Source organism: Salmo trutta, chromosome 3 (assembly GCF_901001165.1).
Source record: "Salmo trutta chromosome 3, fSalTru1.1, whole genome shotgun sequence".
Classification (NCBI taxonomy): domain Eukaryota; kingdom Metazoa; phylum Chordata; class Actinopteri; order Salmoniformes; family Salmonidae; genus Salmo; species Salmo trutta.
In genome coordinates this window covers 22,369,987-22,387,241 of record NC_042959.1, presented here as the reverse complement: position 1 = coordinate 22,387,241, position 17,255 = coordinate 22,369,987, and the positions used below count along the sequence as shown (strand labels likewise).

At 40.3% G+C, this 17,255-nt stretch overlaps 1 protein-coding gene across 5 annotated transcripts in view; it reads left to right on the top strand.

Annotated features, from left to right (window-relative positions):
- Nucleotides 1-16,762, top strand: part of LOC115170530 (LIM domain-binding protein 2) — a 101,203-nt gene extending 84,441 nt beyond the window's left edge. The window contains exons 7-9 of one of the 5 annotated variants that reach the window (XM_029726777.1): nt 2,497-2,550; nt 4,932-5,068; nt 15,818-16,762. In XM_029726777.1, coding sequence (XP_029582637.1) covers nt 2,497-2,550; nt 4,932-5,068; nt 15,818-16,048 — 422 coding nt within the window. In that variant the 3' untranslated portion in view covers nt 16,049-16,762. Of the gene's footprint in view, nt 1-2,496; nt 2,551-4,916; nt 5,069-15,817 lie in introns of all 5 variants that reach the window. The other 4 variants (XM_029726750.1, XM_029726787.1, XM_029726759.1 and 1 more) reach the window with 4 other exon arrangements.
- The last annotated feature ends 493 nt before the right edge of the window (nt 16,763-17,255 follow it).

Here is a 17,255-nt window from a genome sequence, read left to right as displayed (position 1 = left end):
GCTGGTCATTTACGAACATTTTAACATCTTGACCATGTTCTGTTATAATATCCACCCGGCACAGCCAGAAGAGGACTGGCCACCCCTCATAGCCTGGTTCCTCTCTAGGTTTCTTCCTAGGTTTTTGGCCTTTCTCAGGAGTTTTTCCTAGGGAGTTTTTCCCAGCCACCGTGCTTCTTTCACATGCATTGCTTGCTGTTTGGGGTTTTAGGCTGGGTTTCTGTACAGCACTTTGAGATTTCAGCTGATGTACGAAGGGCTATATAAATAAATTTGATTTGATTTTTGATTTGAAGAGTGGTGTTTTTCTATGGGATTTTGTGGGTAGTTGTTCCTTGTTTAGTGTTTGTGCACCTGATAGGACTGTTTCGTTTTTTGTATTTTTTTGTATACGTATTTATTTGTTTCTCCTTCTTCAAAATAAAAAGAAGATGAGTATACATATTCCCGCTGCATTTTGGTCCAATCCTTACGACAACTGTGACAGGTTCTGGGTGCAGAGATTACAGTTTTGATTTTTTTTAAAAGGTGTACAGTGCATTCGGAAAGTATTCAGACCCCTTGACTTTTTCCACATTTTGTTACATTACGCCCTTATTCTAAAATGGATTAAATCGTTTTTTCCCCTCATCAATCGACACACAATACCCTATAATGACAAAGCAAAAACAGGTTTTTATACATTTTTGCAAGTGTATTTAACAAACCTGATATCACATTTACATAAGTATTCAGACCCTTTACTGAGCACTTTGTTGAAGCACCTTTGGCAGTGATTACAGCTTCAAGTCTTCAATGCACAAGCTTGGCACACCTGAATTTGGGGAGTTTCTCCCATTCTTCTCTGCAGATCCTCTCAAGATCTGTCAGGTTGGATGGGGAGGGTCGCTGTACAGCTATTTTCAGGTCTCTCCAGAGATGTTCGATTGGGTTCAAGTCCGGGCTCTGACTGGGCCACTCAAGGACATTCAGAGACTTGTTCCGAAGCCATTCCTGCGTTGTCTTGGCTGTGTGCTTAGGGTGGTTGTCCTGTTGGAAGGTGAACCTTCGCCAGAGGCTGAGGACCTGAGAGCTCTGGAGCAGGTTTTCATCAAGGATCTTTGTACTTTGCTCCTCACTAGTCTCCCAGCCCTTGCCACTGAAATACATCCCCACAGCATGATGCTGCCACCACCATGCTTCACCGTAGGGATGGTGCCAGGTTTCCTCCAGATGTGACGCTTTGCATTCAGGCCAAAGTGTTCAATCTTGGTTTCATCAGAACAGAGAATCTTGTTTCTCGTGGTCTGAGAGTCTTTAGGTGCCTTTTGGCAAACTCCAAGCGGGGTGTCACGTGCCTTTTACTGAGGAGTGGCTTCCGTCTGGCCACTCTACCATAAAGGCCTGATTGGTTAAGTGCTGCAGAGATGGTTGTTCTTTTGGAAGGTTTTCCCATCTCCACAGCAGAACTCTGGAGCTCTGTCAGAGTGACCATTGGGTTCTTGGTCACCTCCCTGACCAAGGCCCTTCTCCCCCGATTTCTCAGTTTGGCTGAGCGGCCAGCTCTAGGAAGAGTCTTGTTGGTTCCAAACTTCTTCCATTTAAGAATGATGGAGACCACTATGTTCTTGGGGAAAAATCTCAAGGATGATAAATGGAAACAGGATGTACCTGAGCTCAATTTCGAGTCTCATAGCAAAGGGTCTGAATACTTACGTAAATAAGCTATTTCTGTTTTGTATTTTTAATACATTTGCTAAACTTTCTAAAAACCTGTTTTTGCTTTGTCATTATGGGGTATTGTGTGTAGATTGATGAGAATTTTTTTTTTTTAATCAATATCAGAATAAGGCTGTAACGTAACATGTTGGAAAAGTCAAGGGGTCTAAATACTTTCCGAATGCACTGTATGTTCCTAAGTTATGTTATCTTTTCAGATAAATTATACGTCGCTGGTTGCCTTTGAATACTAAAGCATCTCCCTTGGTGTGATTAGTATAAGAAATTTAATTCATTTTCAGACATTTTTTTGAAGATCACAGAAATGTTGTTTTTCCCACACTGACATTCAGAGGAATAACATTCTCTCTTACAAACACTTGGTGAAAATAGCTAAATACATAATTTATGTACATCAGAAACAGATATAAGTACTGCTAAGATCTGTACTTAACCTATCTTATTACTTTACACAAGAATAATGATCAAGGATATACCCTTTATTTAACTTAATATTTTATTCATTAATTAATGAAATGTGTGGCTCATAATTAGAAAAAAAATCTTTTCATAATTGTACACCTTAGTAATAATGTTTTTCGAAATATTACTCAACAGTAATAATATTTAGACAATATATTTGTCTGTGCATTGCAGTAAATGTACAGCTATCATTTCTCTTACATTCTCTCTGTTGTAAGTTCTGGTCTCTCTCTCTCTCTCTCTCTCTCTGATATTTAATTACTTAAAATAATTAATCACTTCAATAAACAAAACTCATTTTGATTCTGGTTTCAGCTGGACACCCACAGAATTTCAAAACGGAAATATTCCCCACAAATCACAAAAAAGGTACCTTTTCTGTCTTCCTGTAGTTTTCAATAGAGAGAGAAGTAGTCTAGGAGATTGTATTCTATTCTCTCTCTGAACAGAATGCCATGAAATACATTGTTGTGTACTTTTTGTCATGAATGCTCAACAACTGCCTAAAGACGAAATTAGATGACTGCATGTCACATTCAGTATTTCATGCTAAGTCATCATGAAATTCTAAACCATTGACCTAAAATGTTTGCTAAGACACCACACTGTGCATCACCGCTTCATATGGTGACGCAAACAAACAAACAATCTGACTCATAAAGACAAATCACAGCAATACAAATAAATAATAATAAATGACAAATATAGATACAGTAAGATAAAAGAGGGTGTTATCTCATAGTAGAGTAGTTTTATAAAAGATAGTGCTATCTCTCACAGTATGGTAGTTTTATAAAAGATGGTGTTATCTCTCACAGTATGGTCGTTTTATAAAAGATGGTGTTATCTCTCACAGTAGAGTAGGTTTATAAAAGATGGTGTTATCTCATAGTAGAGTAGTTTTATAAAAGATGGAGTTATCTCTCACAGTAGAGTCGTTTTATAAAAGATGGTGTTATCTCAATGTAGAGTAGTTTTATAAAAGATGGTGTTATCTCTCACAGTAGAGTAGTTTTATAAAAGATGGTGTTATCGCTCACAGTAGAGTAGTTTTATAAAAGATGGTGTTATCTCTCACAATAGAGTAGTTTTATAAAAGATGGAGTCGTCTCTCACAGTAGAGTAGTTTTATAAAAGATGGTGTTATCTCTCACAGTAGAGTAGTTTTATAAAAGATGGAGTTATCTCTCACAGTAGAGTCGTTTTATAAAAGATGGTGTTATCTCATAGTAGAGTAGTTTTATAAAAGATGGTGTTATCTCTCACAGTATGGTAGTTTTATAAAAGATGGTGTTATCTCTCACAGTAGAGTCGTTTTATAAAAGATGGTGTTATCTCAATGTAGAGTAGTTTTATAAAAGATGGTGTTATCTCTCACAATAGAGTAGTTTTATAAAAGATGGAGTTATCTCACACAGTAGAGTAGTTTTATAAAAGATGGAGTTATCTCTCACAGTAGAGTAGTTTTATAAAAGATGGAGTTATCTCTCACAGTAGAGTAGTTTTATAAAAGATGGTGTTATCTCTCACAGTAGAGTAGTTTTATAAAAGAAGGTGTTATCTCTCACAGTAGAGTAGTTTTATAAAAGATGGTGTTATCTCTCACAGTAGAGTAGTTTTATAAAAGATGGTGTTATCTCTCACAGTAGAGTAGTTTTATAAAAGATGGTGTTATCGCTCACAGTAGAGTAGTTTTATAAAAGATGGTGTTATCTCTCACAGTAGAGTACTTTTATAAAAGATGGTGTTATCTTTCACATTAGAGTAGTTTTATAAAAGATGGTGTTATCTCTCATAGTAGACTAGTTTTATAAAAGGTGTGTAACATATACGCTGGGAGTCAGGAAGCAGGCGCAGAAATTGAGTTTAATAAAGAAACAATACAGATGAACAAACATGAGAAGCGTCCAGAACGTGAGAGAAAACAAAACCTATACTGCCTGAAGACAGAGGCTACTGAGGGCTAAATAAAGGGGAAGTAATCAAGTAAATGATGAAGTCCAGGTGTGCATAGCGATGAGGAGCAGGTGTGCATAATGATGGTTGCCAGGTATGCGTAATGTGGGTTACCAGGACCGGTAGTTAGTAGACCGGTGATGTTGAGCACCGGAGAAAGGGAATGGGAGTAGGCGGGACAAGGTGGTGTTATCTCTCACAGTAGAGTAGTTATATAAAAGATGGTGTTATTTATCACAGTAGAGTAATTTTATAAAAGATGGTGTTATCTCTCACAGTAGAGTCATTTTCTAAAAGATGGTGTTATCTCTCACAGTAGTGTAGTTTTAAGTTGGGCAGGCTTTTGAGAACTGTACAACACCAAGGTCCTTAAGGCATTCACATTAAGTCAAGCTGCACGTTCTATTGTTGAGCATTTATACAAATGAAACATGGGATCTTTCCAACTAGTGCATGTCTTGGGAGATGATAATGCCTTTTGATTTCACCTCTGATATTAACAAAGCATGGATCATTTTTTAGTTGTTGCGTGTTGTATGTATTATGCGTCTGTCTGTCTGTCTGTCTGTCTGTCTGTCTGTCTGTCTGTCTGTCTGTCTGTCTGTCTGTCTGTCTGTCTGTCTGTCTGTCTGTCTGTCTGTCTGTCTGTCTGTCTGTCTGTCTGTGCATTCTTGCATGGGTGCGTGTGTGTACATGTCAATATACACATATCTTCTTTATGAGTTACCCCCACCTTGGTGTATGCATTATGTTGTCCGCCATGGCTCTTGTTTCCTTTGCTGGTCGTGCCAAAGCTGAGCCAACGAGACAGACGACGACGAAGAGGAGGAAAAGGAAGAACTCTGCCAGCAGTGCCAACAGCAGCGTGGGCAATGCCAACAGTAAGAAGAGAAGCCCTGCCAGCAACTTCAGCCTTTCCAGTCAGGTACCTGTAAGCATCAGATCTACTGGGTTTGACCCACTCTTACATCACTATATACCTCTATACACCACGATACATACTCTTACACCCTCTTACACCACTATACACCGTCTTGCATCTTCTTACACCACGATACACCCCTATACACCCTCTTATACCTTCTTACACCACTATACAACCCTATACACCACTATACACCCTCTTACACCACTATACACCTTCTTACATCACTATACATCACTATACACCCCTTCTACACAGCTACTATAGGCACGCAGGCAGGAAGGTATGTAATGAAACACAACAATTAATATATAGGACTATCAATCTACCATCATAATGTGTTTATTCAAGTATTCATCTAGAGTTATCCTCTCCTGTTGCTTCATACCCTCTGCTCTGGGGAGTGCTGTATCATCTGGCACTCCATGGCTCTAGTCTATCCCATGCATAGCATATTTTCTTCCTCGACATGTCAATACAATGGGGCCACTTGACACAGTTTGAGGTTAAACACCTACTTAAACCACTGAGTGTTACACCTCGCGCTTCACATCACCCCGGGGGATAAAGTGCTATTGCGCCTCAATTGTTTGGACAGGCTATAGTACTTTCTCACTATCACACCCAGGGTTTGCTGTATGGACTGTTAGGAGTCATACTGACTGCTTAGTACTGTAGTCCCTTTGGATGGGGGGGGTGGGGGTGTGGGGGGTAGGAGGGAGGGAGGGAGGCAGGGAGGGAGGGAGGGAGACTGGGGAACCTTGAACCCTCTTTGTTTTGGGTTACGTTGTTCCTCACGGTGCCGCAGGTCCGGCTTTTTATTCCCAAGGCGTCTCTCTTTTCTCTCTCTTTTTCTTTCTCCATGTATATATTTTTTATGTCTCTCTCTCTCTCTTTTTCTCTCTCACACCCACATAGACACACACCCTCTCCAACTCAAGCTCCCCCCTCTCTCTTGCTCTTTCTCGATCTCTCTCCCTCACTCTCCCTTTCTCACACACAAATAGACACACACCCTCTCCAACTCTAGCTACCTCTCACTCTCTTCTATCTCTTACTCAATCACTCGGACGCACACACACACACACACACACACACACACACACACACACACTCACACACACACACACACACACACACACACACACACACACACACACACACACACACACACACACACACACACACACACACACACACAAATTGTTTTCTCAGTGGGAGGCTGTTTGGCTCTGTGCCATCACTCATTATCAGTATATCTGTATACACCCCCCTTCTCCTCTCCTTTCCTTCCCACACACAACCTCCTCTCCCTCCTCATCCCCCTTCCTTTCTTTAAGAACACACACTTCCTATGGCTAATGTTGACATGCGTCTTTAAGAGCGGTGGCGGTAACATGCTGGTTACATATGTTGCACGCCTGCTAGCTTTGTCTGAGAAGTTGTTCGTTCGTTGGCTGAGCACAGGCCCTACGTGAGCCCAATGACAATAAGGAGAGGACAAGGAGGAAAGGGAGGGAGTGGGTGAATGGGGGGCATAGAGAAAGAAGGGGGAGTGGGTTGTTGTGTTGTTCAACAGGGACCTCTACTGGTTGCTGGGCTGAAATGACATTGAAACCACGTAGAGTGCTACTATGAAAACCATGCAGAGTATACTCCTATGTGTTTGCTGGGGGATTCATTGGGAACATTCAGATAGAAATGGATTGTGTAGAACAGATATGGTTGTCTGTCAGGTAGAAAATGTGTGAACATGTGTGAATCAACATGTGTTGTTAGCTCTATTTGTTATGCTTCTGTCTGTATCCCTCTGAACATTTCACCTCATTGGTCCTTACCTACACATTCTGTATTTGCAGATCTTAAGAGACTAGATAGGTTTATGCTGAAGGCTCAGCCCAGCCTTTCAATGGGCATAGAGGAGAATTTACCATATTGCTTACACCTGTCCAGTTCCTTCAGATCAGCAAACACAGAAGAAGTAGGGGCAAGGGGAAGGGGGTTGTCTAATACCTAAAAAGGATGCTAATACACTAACTTATGATCAGAAAATGAACATTTTTAGCTGTCTTAACAGCCCATAGGCCCATTCAGGGATAACTGGATAGCTAATGCTAAAGATAATGAGATGAGTAGATCAAACATTATTAATTAGATCACAATTAACACTCCCCCAATCCAAGTCTGACCACCCAAACTGGCCAGAGGTAGATTGACAACGACCCCCGCAGGAACAGATTGCGAATTCAAGGCTTGTTGGCAATCAGCACGTTTTGAGCTAATGACTTAATTAGCTAGGCAAATTGACAAATCAGTGTGGATATTGTCATTTAGTCAAAAAGCTCACCTAAATGAATTAGTCTGATTAAGGCATAGTAGGTTGTAGAGGCGGTAGCTTGGGGGTTTTAGAGACGTTGCCCCCCCCAATCCGGATCCTCTTTGGTGTGTGTGTGTGTGTGTGTGTGTGTGTGTGTGTGTGTGTGTGTGTGTGTGTGTGTGTGTGTGTGTGTGTGTGTGTGTTCATACATGTGCACACATCTGCACATCAGAGGAGGGTAGCGAGAACTACCATGCCACGCCACATCGACACACATGGGCAGTGAAGCGTGTGTTTCATTTAACTGTGTGACTTCCTCCCGAGATGCAGTGGGAGGTTGTGGGCTGGTGAGGAGAGAGAAGGTTTAGCAGACCAGGGGAGATGAGATATACAACTCAACCTGCCTAGAACAACCAATACTATCCTAAAATAGTCAATTTGATCACATAACTATTGGTAATCAATCATCTAACATTGCTTAAATTATTCAATTGCATCTCCTAGATACTCACTGTTAGTTTTATACCTGTACCTATCAAAATAGAGAGTTAGCATCACCCAATTCAATTCCCTCACATTGCGAATAAAGAATCAACCACAGAATAAAACTCCCTATGTTCTCATCTGTGACCTCAACGCTAGGGGTCATATCATAAAAATATGTCCGACATGATCACTATTGGGAAAGGGAACGGAGATACCTAGTCAGTTGCACAACTGAATGCATTCAAACGAAATACAGTGTCTTCCCGAATTTAACCCAATCCCCCTGAATCGGAGAGTTGCGGGGGCTGCCTTAATCGAAGTCCACGTTATCACCGCCCAGGGAGCAGTTGTTGTGGGGGTTAACTACCTTGTTCAAGGGGAAAACGGCAGATTTTTCCACCTTGCCAGCTCGAGTTTCAAGCAAGTAACCTTACTGTCCCAACGCTCTAACCGCTAGGCTACCTGCCTCCCAAATTGATTGGTCTGTGAGGGGCAGGAAGGATAGTCCACTTCATCAGTGGGAGGGGGTTTCATTAGCTCAAAGTGTACCGACAGGGGTTGACCGTGTACATACGGGTTCACCGCCTTCACGGTGCTTCGCCATACACGCCAGCCATACACACACTCCTTAAAATCCCACCATGCACCAACTGTTATTGCAGAAGTGGCAGGGGGTTGTTTGGAAACAAGGTAAACACACGGCCAAGGGTAATGCTCTGGGCTTTACCCCTTTAGTGAAACAACAAACACACATCATCAACATTTGAACCACACCAGTTTATGGATTAGAAGGGTTAGAAGGGTTATATGGGTCAGAAGGGTCAGATTGGTTAGAAGGGTTAGATGGGTTAGAAGGGTTATATGGGTTAGAAGGTTTATATGGGTTAGAAGGGTTAGAAAGTTAAGATGGATTAGAAGGGTTAGATAGGATTAGAAGGGTTAGAAGGGTTAGAAGGGTTAGAAGGGTCAGAAGGGTCAGATTGGTTAGAAGGGTTAGATGGATCAGATGGATTAGAAGGATTAGATGGATTAGAAGGGTTAGATGGATTAGAAGGGTTAGATGGATTAGAAGGGTTAGAAGGGTTAGATGGGTTAGATGGATTAGAAGGGTTAGATGGATCAGATGGATTAGAAGGATTAGATGGATTAGAAGGGTTAGATGGATTAGAATGGTTAGATGGATTAGAAGGGTTAGATGGGTTAGAAGGGTCAGATGGGATAGAAGGGTTAGATGGATTAGAAGGGTTAGAAGGGTTAGATGGATTAGATGGGTTAGATGGATTAGAAGGGTTAGATGGGTTAAAGGGGTTAGATGGATTAGAAGGGTTAGATGGGTTAGAAGGGTCAGATGGGATAGAAGGGTTAGATGGATTAGAAGGGTTAGATGGATTAGATGGGTTAGAAGGGTTAGATGGATTAGAAGGGTCAGATGGGATAGAAGGGTAAAACGGATTAGAAGGGTTAGATGGATTAGAAGGGTTAGAATGGTCAGATTGGTTAGAAAGGTTAGAAGGGTTAGATGGGTTAGATGGATTAAAAGGGTTAAATGGATTAGATGGGTTAGAAGGGTTAGATGGATTAGAAGGGTCAGATGGGATAGAAGGGTTAGATGGGTTAGATGGATTAGAAGGGTTAGATGGATTAGATGGGTTAGATGGATTAGATGGATTAGATGGGTTAGAAGGGTGAGATGGGTTAGATGGATTAGAAGGGTCAGATGGGATAGAAGGGTTAGATGGGTTAGATGGGTTAGATGGATTAGAAGGATTAGATGGATTAGAAGGGTTAGATGGATTAGAAGGGTTAGATGGATTAGAAGGGTCAGATGGGATAGAAGGGTTAGATGGGTTAGATGGGTTAGATGGATTAGATGGATTAGAAGGGTAAAACGGATTAGAAGGGTTAGATGGATTAGAAGGGTTAGATGGGTTAGAAGGGTCAGAAGGGTCAGATTGGTTAGAAGGGTTAGAAGGGTAAAATGGATTAGATGGGTTAGAAGGGTTAAATGGATTAGAAGAGTAAAATGGGTTAGATGGGTAAGATGGTTAGAAGGGGAAATTGATTACATGGGTTAGACGGTTAGAAGGGTAAAATTGTTAGATGGGTTAGATGGATTAGAAGGGTAAGATGGTTAGAAGGGTAAGATGGTTAGAAGGGTAAAATTGGTTAGAAGGGTAAGATGGTTAGAAGGGTAAAATGGATTAGATGGGTTAGAAGGGTAAGATGGTTAGAAGGGTAAAATGGATTAGATGAGTTTGATGGTTAGAAGGGTAAGATGGTTAGAAGGGTAAAATGGGTAAAAGGGTAAAATGGGTTATAAGGGTAAGATGGTTAGAAGGGTAAAATGGATTAGATTGGTTAGATGGTAAAAAGGGTAAAATGGTTAGAAGGGTCAAATGGATTAGATGGGTTAGATGGATTAGAAGGGTAAAATGGGTTAGAAGGGTAAAATGGGTTAGAAGGGTAAAATGGTTAGAAGGGTCAAATGGATTAGATGGGTTAGATGGGTAAGATGGTTAGAAGGGTAAGATGGTTAGAAGGGTAAAATGGGTTAGAAGGGTTAGACGGATTAGAAGGGTTAGACGGGTTAGATGGGTTAGATGGAGTAGAATGGTTAGATGGATTAGAATGGTTAAATGGGTTAGATGGGTTAGAAGGGTTAGATGGGTGAGATGGATTAGAAAGGTTAGAAGGGTAAAATGGGTTAGAAGGGTTAGATGGATTAGAAAGGTTAGAAGGGTAAAATGGGTTAGATGGATTAGAAGAGTTAGATGGCTTAGAAAGGTAAGATGGTTAGAAGGATAAAATGGATTAGATGAGTTAGATGGATTAGATGGGTAAGAAGGGTAAAATGGTTAGAATGGTAAAATGGATTAGAAGGGTTAGATGGGTTAGATGGTTAAAATGGTTAGATGGATTAGAATGGTTAGATGGATTTGAAGGATTAGATGGGTTAGATGGTTAGATGGGTTAGATGGTTAAAAGGGTTAGATGGATTAGAAAGGTTAGATGGATTTGAAGGGTTAGATGGATTAGATGGGTAAGATGGTTAGAAGGGTAAAATGGTTAGAATGGTAAAATGGATTAGATGGGTTAAAAGGGTTAAATGGTTAGAAGGGTAAAATGGATTAGATGGGTTAGATGGTTAGATGGGATAAAAGGGGTAGATGGATTAGAATGGTTAGATGGATTAGAAGTGTTAGATGGATTAGAATGGTTAGATGGATTAGAAGGGTTAGATGGATTAGAAGGGTTAGATGGATTAGAAGGGTTAGATGGGTTAGAAGGGTTAGATGGGTTAGATGGGTTAGATGGATTAGAAGGGTTAGATGGGTTAGATGGATTAGAAGGGTTAGATGGGTTAAAGGGGTTAGATGGATTAGAATGTTTAGATGGATTAGAAGGGTTAGATGGGTTAGAAGGGTTAGATGGATTAGATGGGTTAGATGGGTTAGATGGATTAGAAGGGTTAGATGGGTTAAAGGGGTTAGATGGATTAGAATGGTTAGATGGATTAGAAGGGTTAGATGGGTTAGAAGGGTTAGATGGATTAGAAGGGTTAGAAGGGATAGATGGGTTAGTAGGGTTAGATGGATTTGAAGGGTTAAACGGGTTAGATGGGTTAGAAGGGTAAAATGGTTAGACAGGTAAAAAGGATTAGATGGGTTAGAAGGGTAAAATGGTTAGAATGGTAAAATGGGTTAGAAGGGTAAGATGGTTAGACAGGTAAAAAGGATTAGATGGGTTAGAAGGGTAAAATGGTTAGAATGGTAAAATGGGTTAGAAGGGTAAGATGGTTAGAAGGGTAAAATGGGTTAGAAGGGTAAGATGGTTAGAAGGGTAAGATGGTTAGAAGGGTAAGATGGATGAGATGGGTTAGAAGGGTAAAATGGTTAGACAGATAAAAAGGAATAGATGGGTTAGATGGTTAGAATGGTTAAATGGTTAGAATGGTACAATGGGTTAGAAGGGTAAGATGGTTAGAAGGGTAAAATGGGTTAGAAGGGTAAGATGGTTAGAAGGCTAAAATGGTTTGAAGGGTAAGATGGTTTGAAGGGTAAATGGGATTAGATGGGTTAGATGGTTAGAAGGGTAAAATGGTTAGAAGGGTAAAATGGGTTAGAATGGTAAAATGGTTAGACGGGTAAAATGGGTTAGAAGGGTAAAATGGATTAGATGGGTTAGAAGGGTAAAATGGTTAGAAGGGTAAAATCGGTTAGAAGGGTAAAATGGTTAGAAGGGTAAAATGGATTAGATTGGTTAGAAGGGTAAAATGGTTAGAAGGGTCAAATGGATTAGATGGGTTAGATGGATTAGATGGGTAAAATGGTTAGAAGGGTCAGATGATTAGAATGGTAAAATGGGTTATAACGCTTAGACGGATTAGAAGGTTTAGATGGATTAGAAGGGTTAGAATGGTTAGATGGATTAGAATGGTTAGATGGACTAGAATGGTTAAGTGGGTTAGAATGGTTAGATGGATTAGAAGGGTTGGATGGTTTAGATGGATTAGAAGAGTTAGATGGGTTAGAAAGGTAAGATGGTTAGAAGGGTAAAATGGATTAGATGGGTCAGATGGTTAAATGGGTAAGATGGTTAGAAGGGTAAAATGGATTAGATTGGTTAGAATGGTAAAATGGTTAGAAGGGTCAAATGGATTAGATGGGTAAAATGGTTAGAAGGGTAAAATGGGTTAGAAGGGTTAGACGGATTAGAAGGGTTAGACGAATTAGAAGGGTTAAGTGGGTTAGAATGGTTAGATGGATTAGAATGGTTAGATGGATTAGAATGGTTAAATGGGTTAGAATGGTTAGAATGGTTAGATGGATTAGAATGGTTAGATGGACTAGAATGGTTAAGTGGGTTAGAATGGTTAGATGGATTAGAAGGGTTAGATGGTTTAGATGGGTTAGATGGATTAGAAGGATTAGAAGGGTTAGATGGGTTAGATGGATTATTAGGGTTAGATGGATTAGAAGGGTAAAATGGGTTAGATGGATTAGAAGAGTTAGATGGTTAGAAGGGTACGATGATTAGAAGGGTAAAATGGATTAGATGGGTCAGATGGTTAAATGGGTAAGATGGTTAGAAAGGTAAAATGGTTAGAAGGGTAAAATGGATTAGATTGGTTAGAATGGTAAAATGGTTAGAAGGGTCAAATGGATTAGATGGGTTAGATGGATTAGATGGTTAGATGGATTAGAAGGGGTAGATGGGTTAGATGGATTAGTAGGGTTAGATGGATTAGAAGGGTAAAATGAGTTAGATGGATTAGAAGGGTTAGGTGGGTTAGAAGGGTTAGATGGATTAGAATGGTTAGATGGGTTAGAAGGGTTAGATGGATTAGAAGGGTTAGACGGATTAGAAGGGTTAGCTGGGTTCGAATGGTTAGATGGATTAGAATGGTTAGATGGATTAGAATGGTTAAATGGGTTAGAAGGGTTAGATGGATTAGAAGGGTTAGATGGTTTAGATGGATTAGAAGGGTTAGATGGATTAGAAGGGTTAGAAGGGTTAGATGGATTAGTAGGGTTAGATGGATTAGTAGGGTTAGATGGATTAGAAGGGTAAAATGGGTTAGATTGTTAGAAGGGTAAGATGGTTAGAAGGGTAAAATGGGTTAGAAGGGTAAAATGGTTAGAAGGGTAAAATGGGTTAGAAGGGTAAGATGGATTCGAAGGGTTAGATGGGTTAGAGGGGTTAGAAGGGTAAAATGTTAGAAGGGTAAAATGGACTAGATGGGTTAGATGGTTAGAAAGGTAAGATGGTTAGAAGGGTAAAATGGTTAGATTGGTAAAATTGGTTAGAAGGGTAAGATGGTTAGAAGGGTAAAATGGTTAGATTGGTAAAATTGGTTAGAAGGGTAAGATGGTTAGAAGGGTAAAATGGATTAGATAGGTTAGATGGCTAGAAGGGTAAAATGGATTAGATGGGTTAGATTGTTAGAAGGGTAAGATGGTTAGAAGAGTAAAATGGGTTAGAAGGGTAAAATGGTTAGAAGGGTAAAATGGGTTAGAAGGGTAAAATGGTTAGAAGGGTAAAATGGTTAGAAGGGTAAAATGGATTAGATGGGTTAGATGGACTAGATGGGTAAAATGGTTAGAAGGGTCAGATGGGCTAGATGGATTAGATGGGTTAGATGGATTAGATGGGTAAGATGGTTAGAAGGGTAAAATGGATTAGATGGGTTAGATGGTTTAGATGGTTAAAAGGGTAAGATGGTTCAAAGGGTAAAATGGTTAGAAGGGTAAAATGGATTAGATGGGTTAGATGGTTAGAAGGGTAAGATGGTTAGAAGGGTAAAATGGATTAGATGGGTTAGAAGTGTTACATGGGTTAGATGGATTACAATGGTTAGATGGGTTAGATGGATTAGAATGGTTAGATGGATTAGAAGGGTTAGATTGATTAGAAGGGTTAGATTGATTAGAAGGGTTAGATGGTTTAGATGGATTAGAAGGGTTAGATGGATTAGAATGGTTAGATAGTTTAGATGGATTAGAAGGGTTAGATGGGTTAAAAGGGTTAGATGGATTAGAATGGTTAGATGGATTAGATGGATTAGAAGGGTTAGAAAGGTTAGATGGTTTAGATGGATTCGAAGGGTTAGATGGGTTAAAAGGGTTAGATGGATTAGAATGGTTAGATGGATTAGAAGTGTTAGAAGGGTTAGATTGATTAGAAGGGTTAGATGGGTTAGAAGGGTTAGATGGGTTAGATGAGTTAGAAGGGTTAGAAGGGTAAGATGGTTAGAAGGTTAAAATGGATTAGATGGGTTAGAAGGGTAAGATGGTTAGAAGGCTAAGATGGTTAGAAGGGTAAAATGGGTTAGAAAGGTAAAATGGTTAGAAGGGTCAAATGGATTAGATGGGTTAGAAGGGTAAAATGGTTGAAGGGTAAGATGGTTGGAAGGGTAAAATTGATTAGATGGGTTAGAAGGGTAAAATGGTTAGCAGGGTAAAATGGATTAGATGGGTTAGATGGACTTGATGGGTAAAATGGTTAGAAGGGTAAAATGGATTAGACGGATTAGATGGGTTAGATGGATTAGAATGGTTAGATGGATTAGAATGGTTAAATTGGTTAGAAGGGTTAGATGGGTCAGACGGGTTAGAAGGATCAGATGGGTTAGAAGGTTAGATGGGTTAGATTCATTAGATGGGTTAGATGGATTAGAAGGGTTAAATGGATTAGAAGGGTCAGAAGGGTCAGAATGGTTAGATGGATTAGAAGGGTGAAATGGGTTAGAAGGGTCAGAATGGTTAGATGGATTGGAAGGGTTAAATGGGTTAGAATGGTTAGATGGATTAGAAGGGTTAGAGGGGTTAGAAGGGTCAGATGGGTTAGAAGGGTTAGATGGATTTGAAGGGTTAAACGGGTTAGATGGGTTAGATGGTTAGATGGGTTAAAAGGGTTAGATGGATTAGAAGGGTCAGATGGGTTAGAAGGGTTAGATGGATTTGAAGGGTTAAACGGGTTAGATGGTTAGATGGGTTAAAAGGGTTAGATTGATTAGAAGGGTTAGATGGATTAGAAGGGTTAGATGGATTAGATGGTTTAGATGGATTAGAAGGGTTAGATGGGTTAAAAGGGTTAGATGGATTAGAAGGGTTAGAAGGGTCAGATGGGTTAGAAGGGTTAGAATGGTTAGATGGATTAGAAGGGTTAGATGGGTTAGATGGATTAGAATGGTTAGATGGATTGGAGGGGTTAAATGGGTTAGAGTGGTTAGATGGGAAAATAGTAAAAATAAAGAAAACCCCTTGAATGAGTAGGTGCTTCCAAACGTTTGACTGGTACTGTAGTACAACCAATATATTATCAATTGTACATATAGTATCTCTCAGAATGTCATGCATTTCTCACATGTGCAGCAATGTGTCATTCAAGATTTCTGACCTCTGACCTTTAACCTGTCCTTAATTTCTGGCCCTTAACCTCTCTCCTTTCAGGACGTGATGGTGGTTGGTGAGCCCACCCTGATGGGCGGGGAGTTCGGGGACGAGGATGAGCGTCTGATCACACGTCTGGAGAACACGCAGTATGACGCCACCAACGGATTGGACGACGAGGATGACTTCAACGGCTCGCCAGCACTCGGCAACAACAGCCCGTGGGGCAGCAAGCCGCTCAACAACCAGGACAGCAAGGCCGAGAGCACAGCGCCGCAGTCGTCACAGTAGAACACACAGAGACCAAGGCCACCGAGAGCACAGTCAGTGCCCCAACCTTCATATGTCCACTTAGCTGACATTTAACTTCAATGGTTGAATGTTACTATTTTGGACATATTCTAATGAGACCATGTTGCCCTCACAGTAAAACAAAGAGGGAAAATAATTATTAAAAAAACTGTACCTATTTGGCACATTAGGGCGGCGCCCTCTAAAACCTCACATTGTACTGAATTGAACCCTGTTGGCATTTTTTTTCACGTCGTGGTCAACGGTGTCACTGTCACTCATCATGATCAATCATCTGCACCAAATACCAGAACAATTCTTCTTCGACTTCACTGTAACATCGAGGAGAAAGACAGAGAACTGACTAACATTGCACAGCAATATCCATACGAATAACACTGCTTTTTCACCTAAATACATACAGGTTGTATGCATTGCAATGATGACATAAACAATACTGGGTTTTTTTTTTTCAATTTTTCCTAGAATTCCTCTGTTTGGATTTGGTGGGAATTCAGTGTTAGGGGAGTTGGGATAGCTCTGGGAATGACACAATGCAGGTGTTCATATGAATTGTCCTTCATGGACACGTTCTCAGTCCTTGAGCTTTAACTGTAGTGTGATTCTGTGGTTGTTGCCCTTTTGACCTTTGATTTGCAGGTTGCAACACCTCTGGGACAGTTGACAGGGAAAGTCAAAACAAAACATCAAAAACAAAATGGCTCCTTTAAGGGCATCAGCCTCAATCAGAACTAACCGGCAAGGTTTATACTCAGCCTATATAGAGCCACCAAACTGCATCCGCGATGGCCGAGCCGTCGCCGTCTTGAGCTTTTGCCTTTTTATTGGAAATTAATTTGGCTGTTGGTTTGTTTACATTGTTGTTTTTTGTTGGATTTTCAATGAAAAGGAAAGTGACTCTGTTTCACCATTAAGGACAGCTTCAAGTGGGGAGACACGTGTTCCATGATTGCTTTTCCTGAATTAAGGCATCAGCGCCAATTGTTATTTCATGCAAACCTGTTTGATTGTGTTTGTAGTCTATTGGTGTTCTTTTGCTTCTCCCCAAAATACTTTACAATCATGTTTGTACTTTGCCAATCAGTAGGCCTTTCACATTTGGAATTTGTTCTTTCCCTTTAATGACCTACTCCCAAACTGATGTTTAAAGGTTTTTCCTGCATGATTTAATTTTGTTTGTTTGATA